The 12,074-nt window shown below is 39.0% G+C and overlaps 1 protein-coding gene across 1 annotated transcript in view; it reads right to left on the reverse strand.

Annotated features, from left to right (window-relative positions):
* GUCY2C (guanylate cyclase 2C) overlaps positions 1-12,074 on the reverse strand; it is an 82,132-nt gene that overhangs the window by 53,008 nt on the left and 17,050 nt on the right. The window contains exons 7-10 of the mRNA XM_030939149.1: positions 9,347-9,464; positions 7,119-7,254; positions 5,366-5,451; positions 2,146-2,257 (exon numbers count right to left, since the gene is read on the reverse strand). Coding sequence (XP_030795009.1) covers positions 2,146-2,257; positions 5,366-5,451; positions 7,119-7,254; positions 9,347-9,464 — 452 coding nt within the window. The remainder of the gene's footprint in view (positions 1-2,145; positions 2,258-5,365; positions 5,452-7,118; positions 7,255-9,346; positions 9,465-12,074) is intronic.

Here is a 12,074-nt window from a genome sequence, read left to right on the forward strand (position 1 = left end):
GACACAAGCAAGCCCTTCAAACCAGAAACATTCCCTTTATGTGAGATCAAACTTTCAGAGTTTCTGGCTGTAGAGCGGAGCTGGTATAAAAATATTTGTAGCTTATAATTTTTAATACTTTTTGAAAATAATAAAGTAATACAGAGTCATTGTGGAAATTTTGGAAAATTCAGAAAAATAGAATAAAGCAAAAAAATATCTTCCAGGATCCCATCACTCAGAGGACACCACTCTTAACAGTTTAACATATTTCTTTCTATTTCTTATTTCTTTCAGTCTTATTTCTATACATTGTTTTACAAAGTTAGAATCTCATTAAATAAGAAGCTGTATTTTTCTATTACTTTACATCATAAGTTTTCTCATGTCATTTAACATTTTTTGTAAATAATTATTTTAATTGGTTGCCTGATGCTCCATTTGTGAATATATTATAATTTTATAATTTTTTTTTTTTTTTGAGGCAGGGTCTTGCTCTGTCATCCAGGCTGGTGTTCAGTGACACAATCATGGCTCACTTCTGCTCCGACTTACTGGGCTCAAGTGATCCTCCCACCTCAGCCTCCTGAGTAGCTGGGACCACAGGTATGCACCACTATGTCTATTAATTTATAATTTTTCCTTTTTTTGAGACGGTGTCTCGCTCTTTTCCCCAGCCTGGAGTGCAGTGGTGTGATCTCGGCTCACGGCAACCACTGCCTCCTGGATTCAAGCGATTCTTCCGCCTCAGTCTCCTGAGTAGCTAGGATTACAGGCACGTGCCATCATGCCCAGCTAATTTTTGTATTTTTAGTAGAGACAGAGTTTCACCATGTTGGTCAGGCTGGTCTTGAACTCCTGACCTCGTTATCCGCCCACTTCAGCCTCCCAAAGTGCTGGGATTACAGGCATGAGCCACCACTCCCAGCTTTAATTTATAAATTTTTGTAGAGATGGGATCTCACTGTGTTGCCCAGGCTATCTTTAACTTCTGGCCTCAAGCAGTCCTCCCACCTTGGCCTCCCAAAGTGCTGGGATCACAATCGTGAGCCACCACACTTGGCTCTAAATAATTTTATTGATGATGTTTCTACTTTTTTTTTTTTTTTTAATCTTTGGACTAAATATTTGTCCAGATTTAAGACTTTTTCCTAAAGACTTTTTCCTAGTCACATGGAATTACTGCTCATTATGGCAGGCCCTGGCCGAGCCAGTCATGGACAGATTTTCCTGAGACCTCGTTGCCCGGGAGAGCCTGACTGGCCCTGCCTGCTACTGATGGTCAGTGTGCAGCTTGCATGGGTGAAAGCTGGCCAAGTCATGTTAGGGCTATTCATGACATGATAGGACCTAATCTTAATTAGGTGGGTAACTATCACTGCAACCCAAATATGTGTCCAGGGAGGGAACAGGGGAGACTATAAAGGCCAGGATCACTGGTCACCCCTCAGCCTGATATGTCAAGTATTTCTTGCTGAAATACACAACCTTTTAGCTTATTGCAGTAAAATGTAACTGGAGTAAGAATGTATGTCTCTGTGCTCATTTTTGCCAGTTGTGAAACCTGGTTTTCTGTGGAATAATTTATGTCAAATGGCAAGACATATTTTAAAGAGAAGTATAGCTAAATTAGAATAAGAATATTTTCTTTCTTTCCCTTTTTTTTTTTTTTTTGAGACAGGATCTCACTCTGTTGCCCAGGCTGGAGTGCAGTAGAACAAAGATAGCTCATTGCAGCCTCGATTTCCGGGGCTCAAGTGGTCCTCCCACCTCAGCCTCCCAAGTAGCTGGGACCTCAGGTGCACACCACTATGCCTGGATAATTTTTTTTTCTTTTAGTATTTTTGGTGGAGACAGGGTTTCACCATGTTGCCCAGGCTGGTCTCAAACTTCTAGGCTTAAGCAGTCTTCCCTCCTTGGCTTCCCAAAGTGCTGGGATTACAGGCATAAGCCACCACGTCTGGCCAGAAATCAGTGTTGAATCAGAACTATAATATCATTCATTGTGCAGGGAAGTAAAGACCACATTTACAAACCCAGCAAATCAAACTGGGATAGCAGACAAAACACAGCAAAAAGCACAGGCTAATTACATAAACAATAGAGTTTACTTTTCTTACCAGGAAAACAGTGTCAGGGAAAGAAAATTCATTAGGGATATCTTACCGCGGCCTGTAATATCATTAGGAAGTTTAGAGTTCTTCCAAGTGAATGTGGGGCTCATATCCACAGGGTAGGTCTGATTTACGTGGGTATCATAGGTCAAAAGAACCTTGTACTGTGTCAGGGCACAAAAAAGGAAAAGGATGAACAGTAAATCATTTTAGAACAAATTCTGGTGAGATTAATGATTCTACTTAATGACACTTGATTTACATAACACTTCTCAGTGAAAAAAGGCAACTGTTAACCAGCTAGTTAGGATCGTTTATTGGTTCCCAGCATGAACATAGATATAAGTTCAGATGCACCGATTAGTTTCCTATTTCTTTATGCCCATACACTACACCATTAACTCCTGTCTGTCCAGCACAGATTCTGTGGGCCTTTAGTGAACCAGTTCAAGTCTTTCATTTTTCAAATGTTAAACTAGAGGCCAAGAAATATTAAATGGCTAGCTCCAAGTCACATGACAAATGAAATACTAGTGTTTTCCACAATATTAAGTTGCTTTTGAAAAAAGCTCTCAAGAAAATGCAGCAGAGCTAAAATCCATTATGTCATTTTGATACATGTCAAGGGGCCCTGAAATAACTACACTTCTTAACTTCTATCAGTTACTTAATTTTCTAATCTCTTCTATTCCTTGGCTCTAATATACTTTTCTTCTACATGACACTAATTAGTTTCTAAAATAAAGGATTTCATTTTCAAGTAATTTGCCAATGGAAATATTAATATATTCTTAAATTACTGCTGTATATATTGAGTCAATTTTGTAAGGGAGATCTGAAAGATGACTTGATATGGTTTGGCTGTTTCCCCACCAAAATCTCAACTTGAATTGTATCTCCCAGAATTCCCATGTGTTGTGGGAGGGACCCAGGGGAGGTAATTGAATTATAGGACAGGTCTTTCCCCTGCTATTCTTGTGGTAGTGAATAAGTCTCACGAGATCTGATGGTTTTATAAGAGGTTTCCCCTTTCACTGGCTCTTATTCTCTCTTGCCTGCTACCATGTAAGATGTGCCTTTCGCCTTCCACCATGATTGTGGGGCCTCCCCAGCCATGTGGAACTGTGAGTCCATGAAACCTCTGGGGAAAAAAAAAATTGTTCTCTTCTTTGGGGAAGAAAAGGAGGTTTAATTTGACTTACAGTTCCACATGACTGGGGAGGTCTCATAATCATGGTGGAGGGTGAAAGGCACTTCTTACATAGTGGCAGCAAGAGAGAATGAGGAAGAAGCAAAAGCAGAAACCCCTGATAAACCTGTCAGATCTCGTGAGAACTTACTCACTATCACGAGAATAGCATGGGAAAGACCGGCCCCCGTGATTCAATTACCTCCCTGGGTCCCTGCCACAACACATTGGAATTCTGGGAGCTACAGCTCAAGTTGAGATTTCGGTGGGGACACAGCCAAACCATATCAATGACCATCCTTTTAAATTTACCACTGTACCCTCAAAATGTTCTAGACAACAATGTTATATTTTCTTTTTCTATTTTTTTTTTTTTTTTTTTTTTTTTGAGACAGAGTCTTGCTTTGTCACCGAGACTGGAGTGCAGTAGTGTGAACTTGGCTCACTGCAACCTCCGCCTCCCAGGTTCAAGTGACTCTCCTGTCTCAGCCTCCCAAATAGCTGGAATTACAGGCATGCACCACCATGCCTGGCTAATTTTTGTATTTTTAGTAGAGACGGGGTTTTACCATGTTGGCCAGGCTGGTCTGGAACTCCTGACCTCAAATAATCCACTTGCCTCGGCCTCCAGAAGTGCTGGGATTACAGGGGTGAGCCAATGTTATATTTTCATAACTTTACTCTTTCTTTCTCTTTTTCCTTTATATTAGGATGTGGCATATTGAATCTCTCTTGAGACCTATCCTGGATATAGATTATCATCCTTTTAACCTTACATTTTGAGAAGATCCCATTTCCCCAAATATACATGTTATATAGCACAACTGATGGTATTACATTATTGAAAAATTCAACTGAAAATTCCTTATAGAGAGAATAAATGCACAGAGCAACATTTTCCATTTAGAAGTATAGTTATGAGACTGACATTAGATCTCACATGTTTCTGCCTGCCTCTGTGTATGAAGGTCATGGGCACCATCCCAGATGTGAATAACTCAGAAAGGGATGCATGTACCTTTGTAATCGCTATTAGTAACTGAAGTATTGATGGGATCTTATGTTAAGGTATTCTTATGGAATGTATGCTAAACATAACATTATATTAAAGGTTCAATATAGGATCTAGAAACTATGAATTACATTTATGGAATGCTGCTAGCAAATTTCTGGTTTAGCTTTCTCAACCTGTACATCTTTTCTCTAGCTTTTCACATTTTCCATTGCAGATATCTTTTACAAAGCTGGGTTGATAGACACATTTAGTATATGACTTAGGGTATCATAACACTCGCATTGGAAAATTTAAAAAAATGAATACATCTTATGTTGTGTTAGGACCTGACCTCCTATATAAACCTTTTTACTGACCACTTGGTTAGCTGGAACAGTGGCTTTTATAGTTTGGATGAATACAACATTGGATGACATGAAGACAGGTGTTTTGTTTGTTTGTTTGTTTTTTGTGATTAAATGCTGACCAGCCATCAATGGTGTGCCAGATAAGAAGCCATGCACTGAAGAGATGGAGAGGTGAGTAGACCACTTCTTTTCTTTCAAGAACCTACTATGTAGGTGAGGAAAAAAAAATGAATATAATATGAATAAAAGCATAGCATTATAGGGCTGTTTATTTGGGGCTCAGATGTACCCATTTAATGATTTTCCTGAGAGTTCAAATGGAGATAACAGGGAATATTTCATTGAAATCTTTAGTTGTGAAAATGAGTAAAAAATTATTAGGAAAGACTTGTGATCCTCTCATTGCTATCTCACCAAGAGTCTGGTTGTTACATTATATAATTTATTCTGGGTGGATATTTTTACCTATCTATATGGATACAGATATAGAGGTATAGATATATTAATAGTAAATATAGTGGATATTCTGAGTAAGAAGTTTTGTGGGTCAAAATGCTTCAGGAATACTACCCTAAGTGAGGTGTAATTGTGAAGTTGAAATGAACTGTCTTTAGATTCTAAACATAATTTCTCTAATTCCTTTGCTAGTGCTCCTCTTCCAAGTTATCCCTCCTCACCCAGTCACAGCACCCTGCATTTTCTTATAAGCAGTGAGACATACTTTCTTGGTGTCCACAGACGTATACAGAAGCACCATCGTACTGTCCACATCCCCCCAGTCATCCAAGGTCACTGGACCGTCATACCCTAGGGCAAGATCAGAGTATGTTAGAGGCCATTGTTGATCTTTGCCTGACAGATAAGTTGGATCATGACAGAGAGTGTAAAACGGGTTCAAATAGCTCTGTTTCAAATGTACTGAAAGCACTGTTGACATTAATAGTCTAATCAGATGGCACCTGGATTGGCTTCTTGGCCCAGAGATCTCTGGAGGGCATTTTTTATGGGAGATGTATTTATTTAGAAAAAACAAAAAATCTTTTCATTGCATTTAGGGTGATACTAAATGTAATGAGTCAATAAGTCCCTCAATTATTAGTGATACATTTTTGCTAAGAATATTTCCTGAACTCCTAGCATGGTGTATAGGGTCACTGCACAATCTTAACATAGATTGTAGGAAGATCAAAATTTTTTCACTATCACTTGTTTGTTGAAGACATTGAAGAAAATTACTTAAGTTTTCTGAGTTTCAGTTTTGTCATCTATGAAATAGCAATGTAAGATAAACCTATTTAGGTAAAAAAAAAAAAAGTGATCAAATTAGCAACTTCACATGATTCAACGTAACAATGAACATTTATTTCCTGTTTACAATATACCAGGCTCTGTGCTAAGTGATTATATGCATTATCATACTATTCTTCCTGGAATATCATGATATAGAAACTATTATTATCTCTGTTATATTTGATGAGAAATAATTTATTTAGTCAGAGATATTAAGGGTCATATAGCTGGTAGGTGGTGGGAACAAACATTTATTTGTTTCTTAAATATTAAGCCAAATGTTAAGCCCATGCTAATCCATTAAAATGCTCAACCATGGTCATGGAAGTGAGGAAATTAAGAATGCATATAAAGTGCCTGGTAGAACCTGGGACACATGGGATGACCAACAAATTACTGTGTCTCCCTCGCTGCATCTTCAGTGAAGCAGAAGTGATCTCTTCCCACCTCTGTCATACACCATAGCCACTGGTGCAGCCCTCAGTCCTAATGCTGGGCATCTGCTGCCCTCTGAAGCCTACAGAGAAAGTCACTTACTCTGCAGTAAAATAAAGGTTTCATAGAGTAAGACTCTGAGGCAAGTTAGAAAAGGCCACTATAATTTTTCTTTGACTTAGTATACATTACATTTAGAGGAAAATTTCTTCATAGTCTCAGGATGAGATCTGGGAAATGAAAGATGGGAGTTTCACTAGGGACTTTTAGGAAAGGGCAACGTTGATCCATGCAGTTCAGGAGATTCATGTTGTTTTGGAAGGTATTATTTTGTGGAGTTTTGATAGCTAAAGGTTTAACACAGGGTCCCAGATCCTTGAAGGATAGAAAAGGAGATATGGAAGGACCCAAATCAAACTGCAAATATTTAGTCTTTTGTTAGTCTCCAAGCATAGTCAGGACATCACTGCTCAAAATGCCTTATGATGAGCTTGGTTCATAAGCACAGAACCTGCGCTACCTGCCCTTTCTGTGACATCCAAAGATTCTAAAAGACTGAAGCATAACCTGGGGTTCACTTATCAATAACAGCACCCTCAAAGTTTATGTAATGATGTTTGCATCCTGTTGAGTTTAAAGGGATTTAGCTGTGGAATCATCTATTGCTAAACCCTCTTTGTTGCCCCAAATCCACACAGAAAGCCCATATTTCTTCACCTTGGGGTTATTTGCTCTTTGTAGACCAGTACCTTCAAAAGTGAGATTCCTGAAAGCATGAGCAAATTTGGGGGTGGTAATATTTTCTCCATTTTCGAGAAATATCTTCAGCATATGTCCAAAGAGCAGGATTCCATTCAAATAGGCAAGAGCAAAGTCTCGTTTTGTCTAAATAAAAAAATGAAAATATTAAAACGGGTCCTTCAGAAAAGAATCTGGTCTTGAGCCTAGAACAAAAGGTTGTTAGGATCAGCAAGGTAACTGGAAAGTTAAAGGGATATCAGGGGAATTGAAGGGATGTTATTTAATGAGACTTTTAGAAAATTCTTCCTTGGAGGCCGGGTGAGGCGGATCATGTCTGTAAACCCAGCACTTTGGGAGGCCAAGGTGGGTGGATCACCTGAGGTCAGGAGTTCGAGACCAGCCTGGCCAACATGCAGAAACCCCATCTCTATAACAATATGAAAAAATTAGCAGGCTGTGGTGGCACACGCCTGTAATTCCAGCTACTCAGGAGACTGAGGTAGGAGAATCACTTGAACCTGGGAGGTGGAGGTTGCAGTGAGTCGAGATCCCACTGCACTCCAGCCTGGGTGACAGAGTGAGACTCCATCTCAAGAACAAAAATAAAAACAAAAAATAAAACAAAAGAAACAGAGAAAGAAAGAAAAAAAACTCTTCTTTGGGTCAGTGTTCTTTATGATCCCATGTCATAATTCTGTCTTCTCTTGGAATCAATAAAATGAGGGAAGTAACTATAAGCAGTTATACTTCATTCCCATGATGAAAAACACAAACGCAACCAGGAAAGGCAACATGAAGCATTTTCATGATTCTTATAAGATTTTATATAGAAATAATGTTGGCTTGTAGTTGATTGTTTTTATTAAAGTGCAAAAGAGAAACCCAAAAATCAGAAACCAAAAACAATCCCTGCATTTCAGTATTCTGAATGGAACATGAGCAGTTGTGATTGGATGATACCACTGAACTTGCTTTGAATACAATTCTGATTGGGTATTATTTCATGCCCCAAATGCCTGCCCTGGGAAAAATAATGGAGAGGGTCAGAACTGCTGTGCCTCGGCAGCTGGAGAATGGTGACCCTCACAGGGCTGAGTGATGAATTAAAAGCCCTTGCTGAACTGAGACCAAGTGGGTTCCATTACCTCGGGCATGTTGAACTGCCCATTTGCAAAGAATCATATTTTTGCTAGAACCATGAAGAGGGTCAAGTGGTATCCAGATATGACACTCAGAATTATGTTTGCTGGAAAAATAAAACCCTTTCATTGGTTTCAGTTTCTTTTGCTGAAATCATTTCACGAGGTAAAAAGAATCCAGTTAAGACCCAGCTCCAAAAGAGGATGCAGTCTTTAATCTTGGCACGGTTGTAAATGGGGGGACTTCTAGCTGGGAAAAACTGTGACACCCCAGAGGTATCCATCTTTCTTTGCAGCTTTTTGGGCCTGGCCCTTGACTTGCCATCCCAAAGTTGTTTTAATGTCATCATCATTGCCCCTTCCTCCTCCTCCCATCCCTGCTCTTAAAGGTTTGTCTCTGTGGGCAGAATGTATCTAATAGATTTAATCGTACGAAAGTACAGGGACTGACAAAGCCCAATATACTATTAGAATCAGGAGCCCTGCATTATAATAAGGTGGCCATGATTTAGTGTCCAAATGGAGGCTCTTTTTTCTGCACAAATGCTAAACCAGATGGCATAGGGGGATAACAGGAATACACCAAAACTCTCCCGGGCAAATTTGGACAATGGTCAACTTAATTATAATGGAAGACAAAGTCTTAACCTAGGAATACACATTTCTAATGGGAGGATTTTAATATCAGTGACAGGAAAATTTTGCTTTAGGACGTAGGGAACTTTCCCGTAACCCTTGCTTTATTTTACATTGTTTAATGCGTACCTCTTATAAGTGTAAGACTGACCCTCATTAGCAGGGCTTCTTCCTGTCTTTCCGTATTGTTACTTTCATGCCAATGTTGCACATGTGTCCGCTGTTGGACTGTTCTATAGTCTAGCAGAGTGACCTACAGTTAAGAGCTTTGATAGGGACCCTGCTGTTTCAAAATGCTGTACATGTAGTTGGTTTCAGTTAACATTTGTTGAGTGAATTGGAGCAAGTAAAAATAATTGCTCATTTTAGAATTTGGGTCCTAAATGGAGAAAAAGTATCTTACCCTTGACAAAGAAAATAATAATATATAATTTATACTATAACATAAAATAATAGCTTACTGGGGATAGATTCCTGGAGAAAGAGCTATTTAGAAGGGAATTCCCAGGAGACAGCGTCAGAACAAGGACATTTTTCATATAGTCAGGGGCTGTAACATTGTCCTCAAAGTACTGGTCACTGTAATAAAAAGCACAGGTTCCTCATGAAAATTAGGAAAAATAGAGATGTATCTTCTACAGTTCACACAAACTATATCATCATCCTTGAAAATAGTTTAAAACATATTTTTTCATTAATCTGCAAAACTTTCTACTTTCCCCAGATAGAATTGTTTTCTTCTGTGCTTGCTAGGTTAAATAAGAGAATTTAAGCAATTGTGGTTAACATACATAAAGGAAAAGAAAACGAGAATACAGATATTTCTTGATTTCTTTGAGATTTTGATGGGCTGTGGACATGTGAGCTCATGCTTGCTTTTAAGGCTTGGTTTATAGGTAGAAACTTTCTTTTCCTTAAGTGCTTTTAACAATTTAGAGATATTGAGACATGGTAGAGAGAAATTTTATCACTAAACTTATGTTTTAGATGATGAAACATAAGCATAAAAAGACTAAACCTCTCCTCTAACATGGTAAGCTTTTTGATATATGGAACATTAGCTTATTGATTCTTGTACCCTCAACTCCTAGACAATGCCCGGCACATTGTAGACTCTCAGTACTGTCTAAGATTGCTGTGCAAATGCTATGGTTTATTTTTACTTTTACTTTTTATTTTATTTTATTTTTAGACGGAGTTTCGCTCTCATTGCCCAGGCTGGAGTATAATGGCATGATCTCGGCTCACTGCAACCTCCACCTCCCAGGTTAAAGCGATTCTCCTGCCTCAGCCTCCCGAGTAGCTGGGATTACAGGCACCCACCACCACGCCTGGCTATTTTTTTTGTATTTTTAGGAGAGACGGGTTTTCAGCATTTTGGTCAGGCTAGTCTTAAACTCCTGACCTCAGGTGAACTGCCTGCCTCTCCTAAAGTGCTGGGATTACAGGTGTGAGCCACCACGCCCAGCCTCAAATGCTATAGTTTCTAAGCTTCCTATTATTTTGAAGTTTGAAAAGAATCTGATATGTTTGAACTGCTGTAATTAGGCTGACCATTATTTAATGTTTTTATTTAAAAACATTTTTTTTTAGGAGACAAGGTCTTGCTACGTTACCTAGGCTGGTCTTGTGAACTCCTAGATTCAAGCTATCCATCCTGCCGCCTCAGCTTCCCAAGCAGCTGGGACAACAGGCATGCACCACTGTGCCCAGCATATTTAATATTTGAACACATCTACTATATGTTAAGAACTGTATTGGATATTTTACTCCTATTATCACATTAATCCTAGAAGCACCCCATGAAGAAGACATTTTAATTCTCATTTTACAAATGAGAAGATTTAATCTCAAAATGCTAACAAAAATCCAAGAGTCAAAACAACCAGAAATGTCAGAATTAGAATGTGAACATATTATGTCTAATTTAGTCTCATGAGCTTTCCAAAACATAGCCAGGTGTCCTTTGGGAATAGTGACAGAGGAATGCCAGCACTTTGGTGGTTTATTGAGGACTTCTGAAAGTAAAATTACACCAACCTGGCTACACTAAGGGCTCCTTCCAGGGGCAAAGCAGCTATTGAAATCAATGAGGTTCTTGGAGTGAAATATTGGTAACTCTGCCCTCTTCCCTGTACTCCTGTAGTTAAGAGTCTAGTTGGTTAATTAAATTACTTTCATGAACGTCTAGCCATCAAACAAGCCTGCAGTTCCTATACTTCATTTCCATTCATGCTGTGAGAAGTATTGTTAGTGTGGGTGAAATGATCAGGCAAATACGGGAAAGATCTAGACAGTAACAGCCTCTTGTCTGAATATAGACAGGTAATGATTAATGGTCCAGTCAGATAACTGAAGTCATGTGATCTGGCTTCTGGAGACAAGGGGCATGGGCATGGCAGTGACACTTTCTTCAAGCCTAACTTGATTCAAATATTACCTTGACACAGCTTGTCAGTGGGGTCTCCAACCATATCAGATAATTAGCGATTAAAAAAAAGATGGGATGTGATCAAAGGTGCTTTCTACTCTCCAGCATTTTTTCTCCTTGGCCCAGAGAAATGTGGAGGAAAAGAGCACCACCTAGTGACTACACTACAGAGGGTGAGGAATAATTGTGTATATCAGACTCAGATAACTGAAACTTCAAGCTTATCAGAGGTGGCTGAAGGAAAAGTAATCTAGGACCAAAGGCCATTAGCAACTGAAGGAAAAAAATGGGGCTGGCATTACCAGGAACAATATTATTGAGTCTTTAGTTGATTTATTATTTCCTGGACAAAGACTTTAAAATCTGGCTAGAGATCAGGGTTGTATATTTTTTCTTTCTTCTTCTTCTTCTTCTTTTTTTTTTTTTTTTTAATAGAGATGGAGTCTCACTGTGTTGCTCAGGCTGGTCTGAAACTCCTGGACTCAAGCGATCCTCCTGCCTGGGTCTCCCAAAGTGCTGGGATTACAGGTGTGAGCGACCATACCCAGCCAGGATTCTATGTTGACTGAGCAGGCCTCAGTCATAAATGGATATGTGGGTTTAATGGGGCTATAGTAAACCTTATATGTTTACAAAGGATGAAGGTGTCAAAGGAATGCATCTCTGCTAAAGCCACAATTAGGTAACTAAGAATGAGGGTGTGACGGAGTTCAAATATTATCATCATACTTAACCCCATAGGGGGTTGTACAAAGCAA

This window comes from Rhinopithecus roxellana, chromosome 10 (assembly GCF_007565055.1).
Source record: "Rhinopithecus roxellana isolate Shanxi Qingling chromosome 10, ASM756505v1, whole genome shotgun sequence".
Taxonomy (NCBI): Eukaryota; Metazoa; Chordata; class Mammalia; order Primates; family Cercopithecidae; genus Rhinopithecus; species Rhinopithecus roxellana.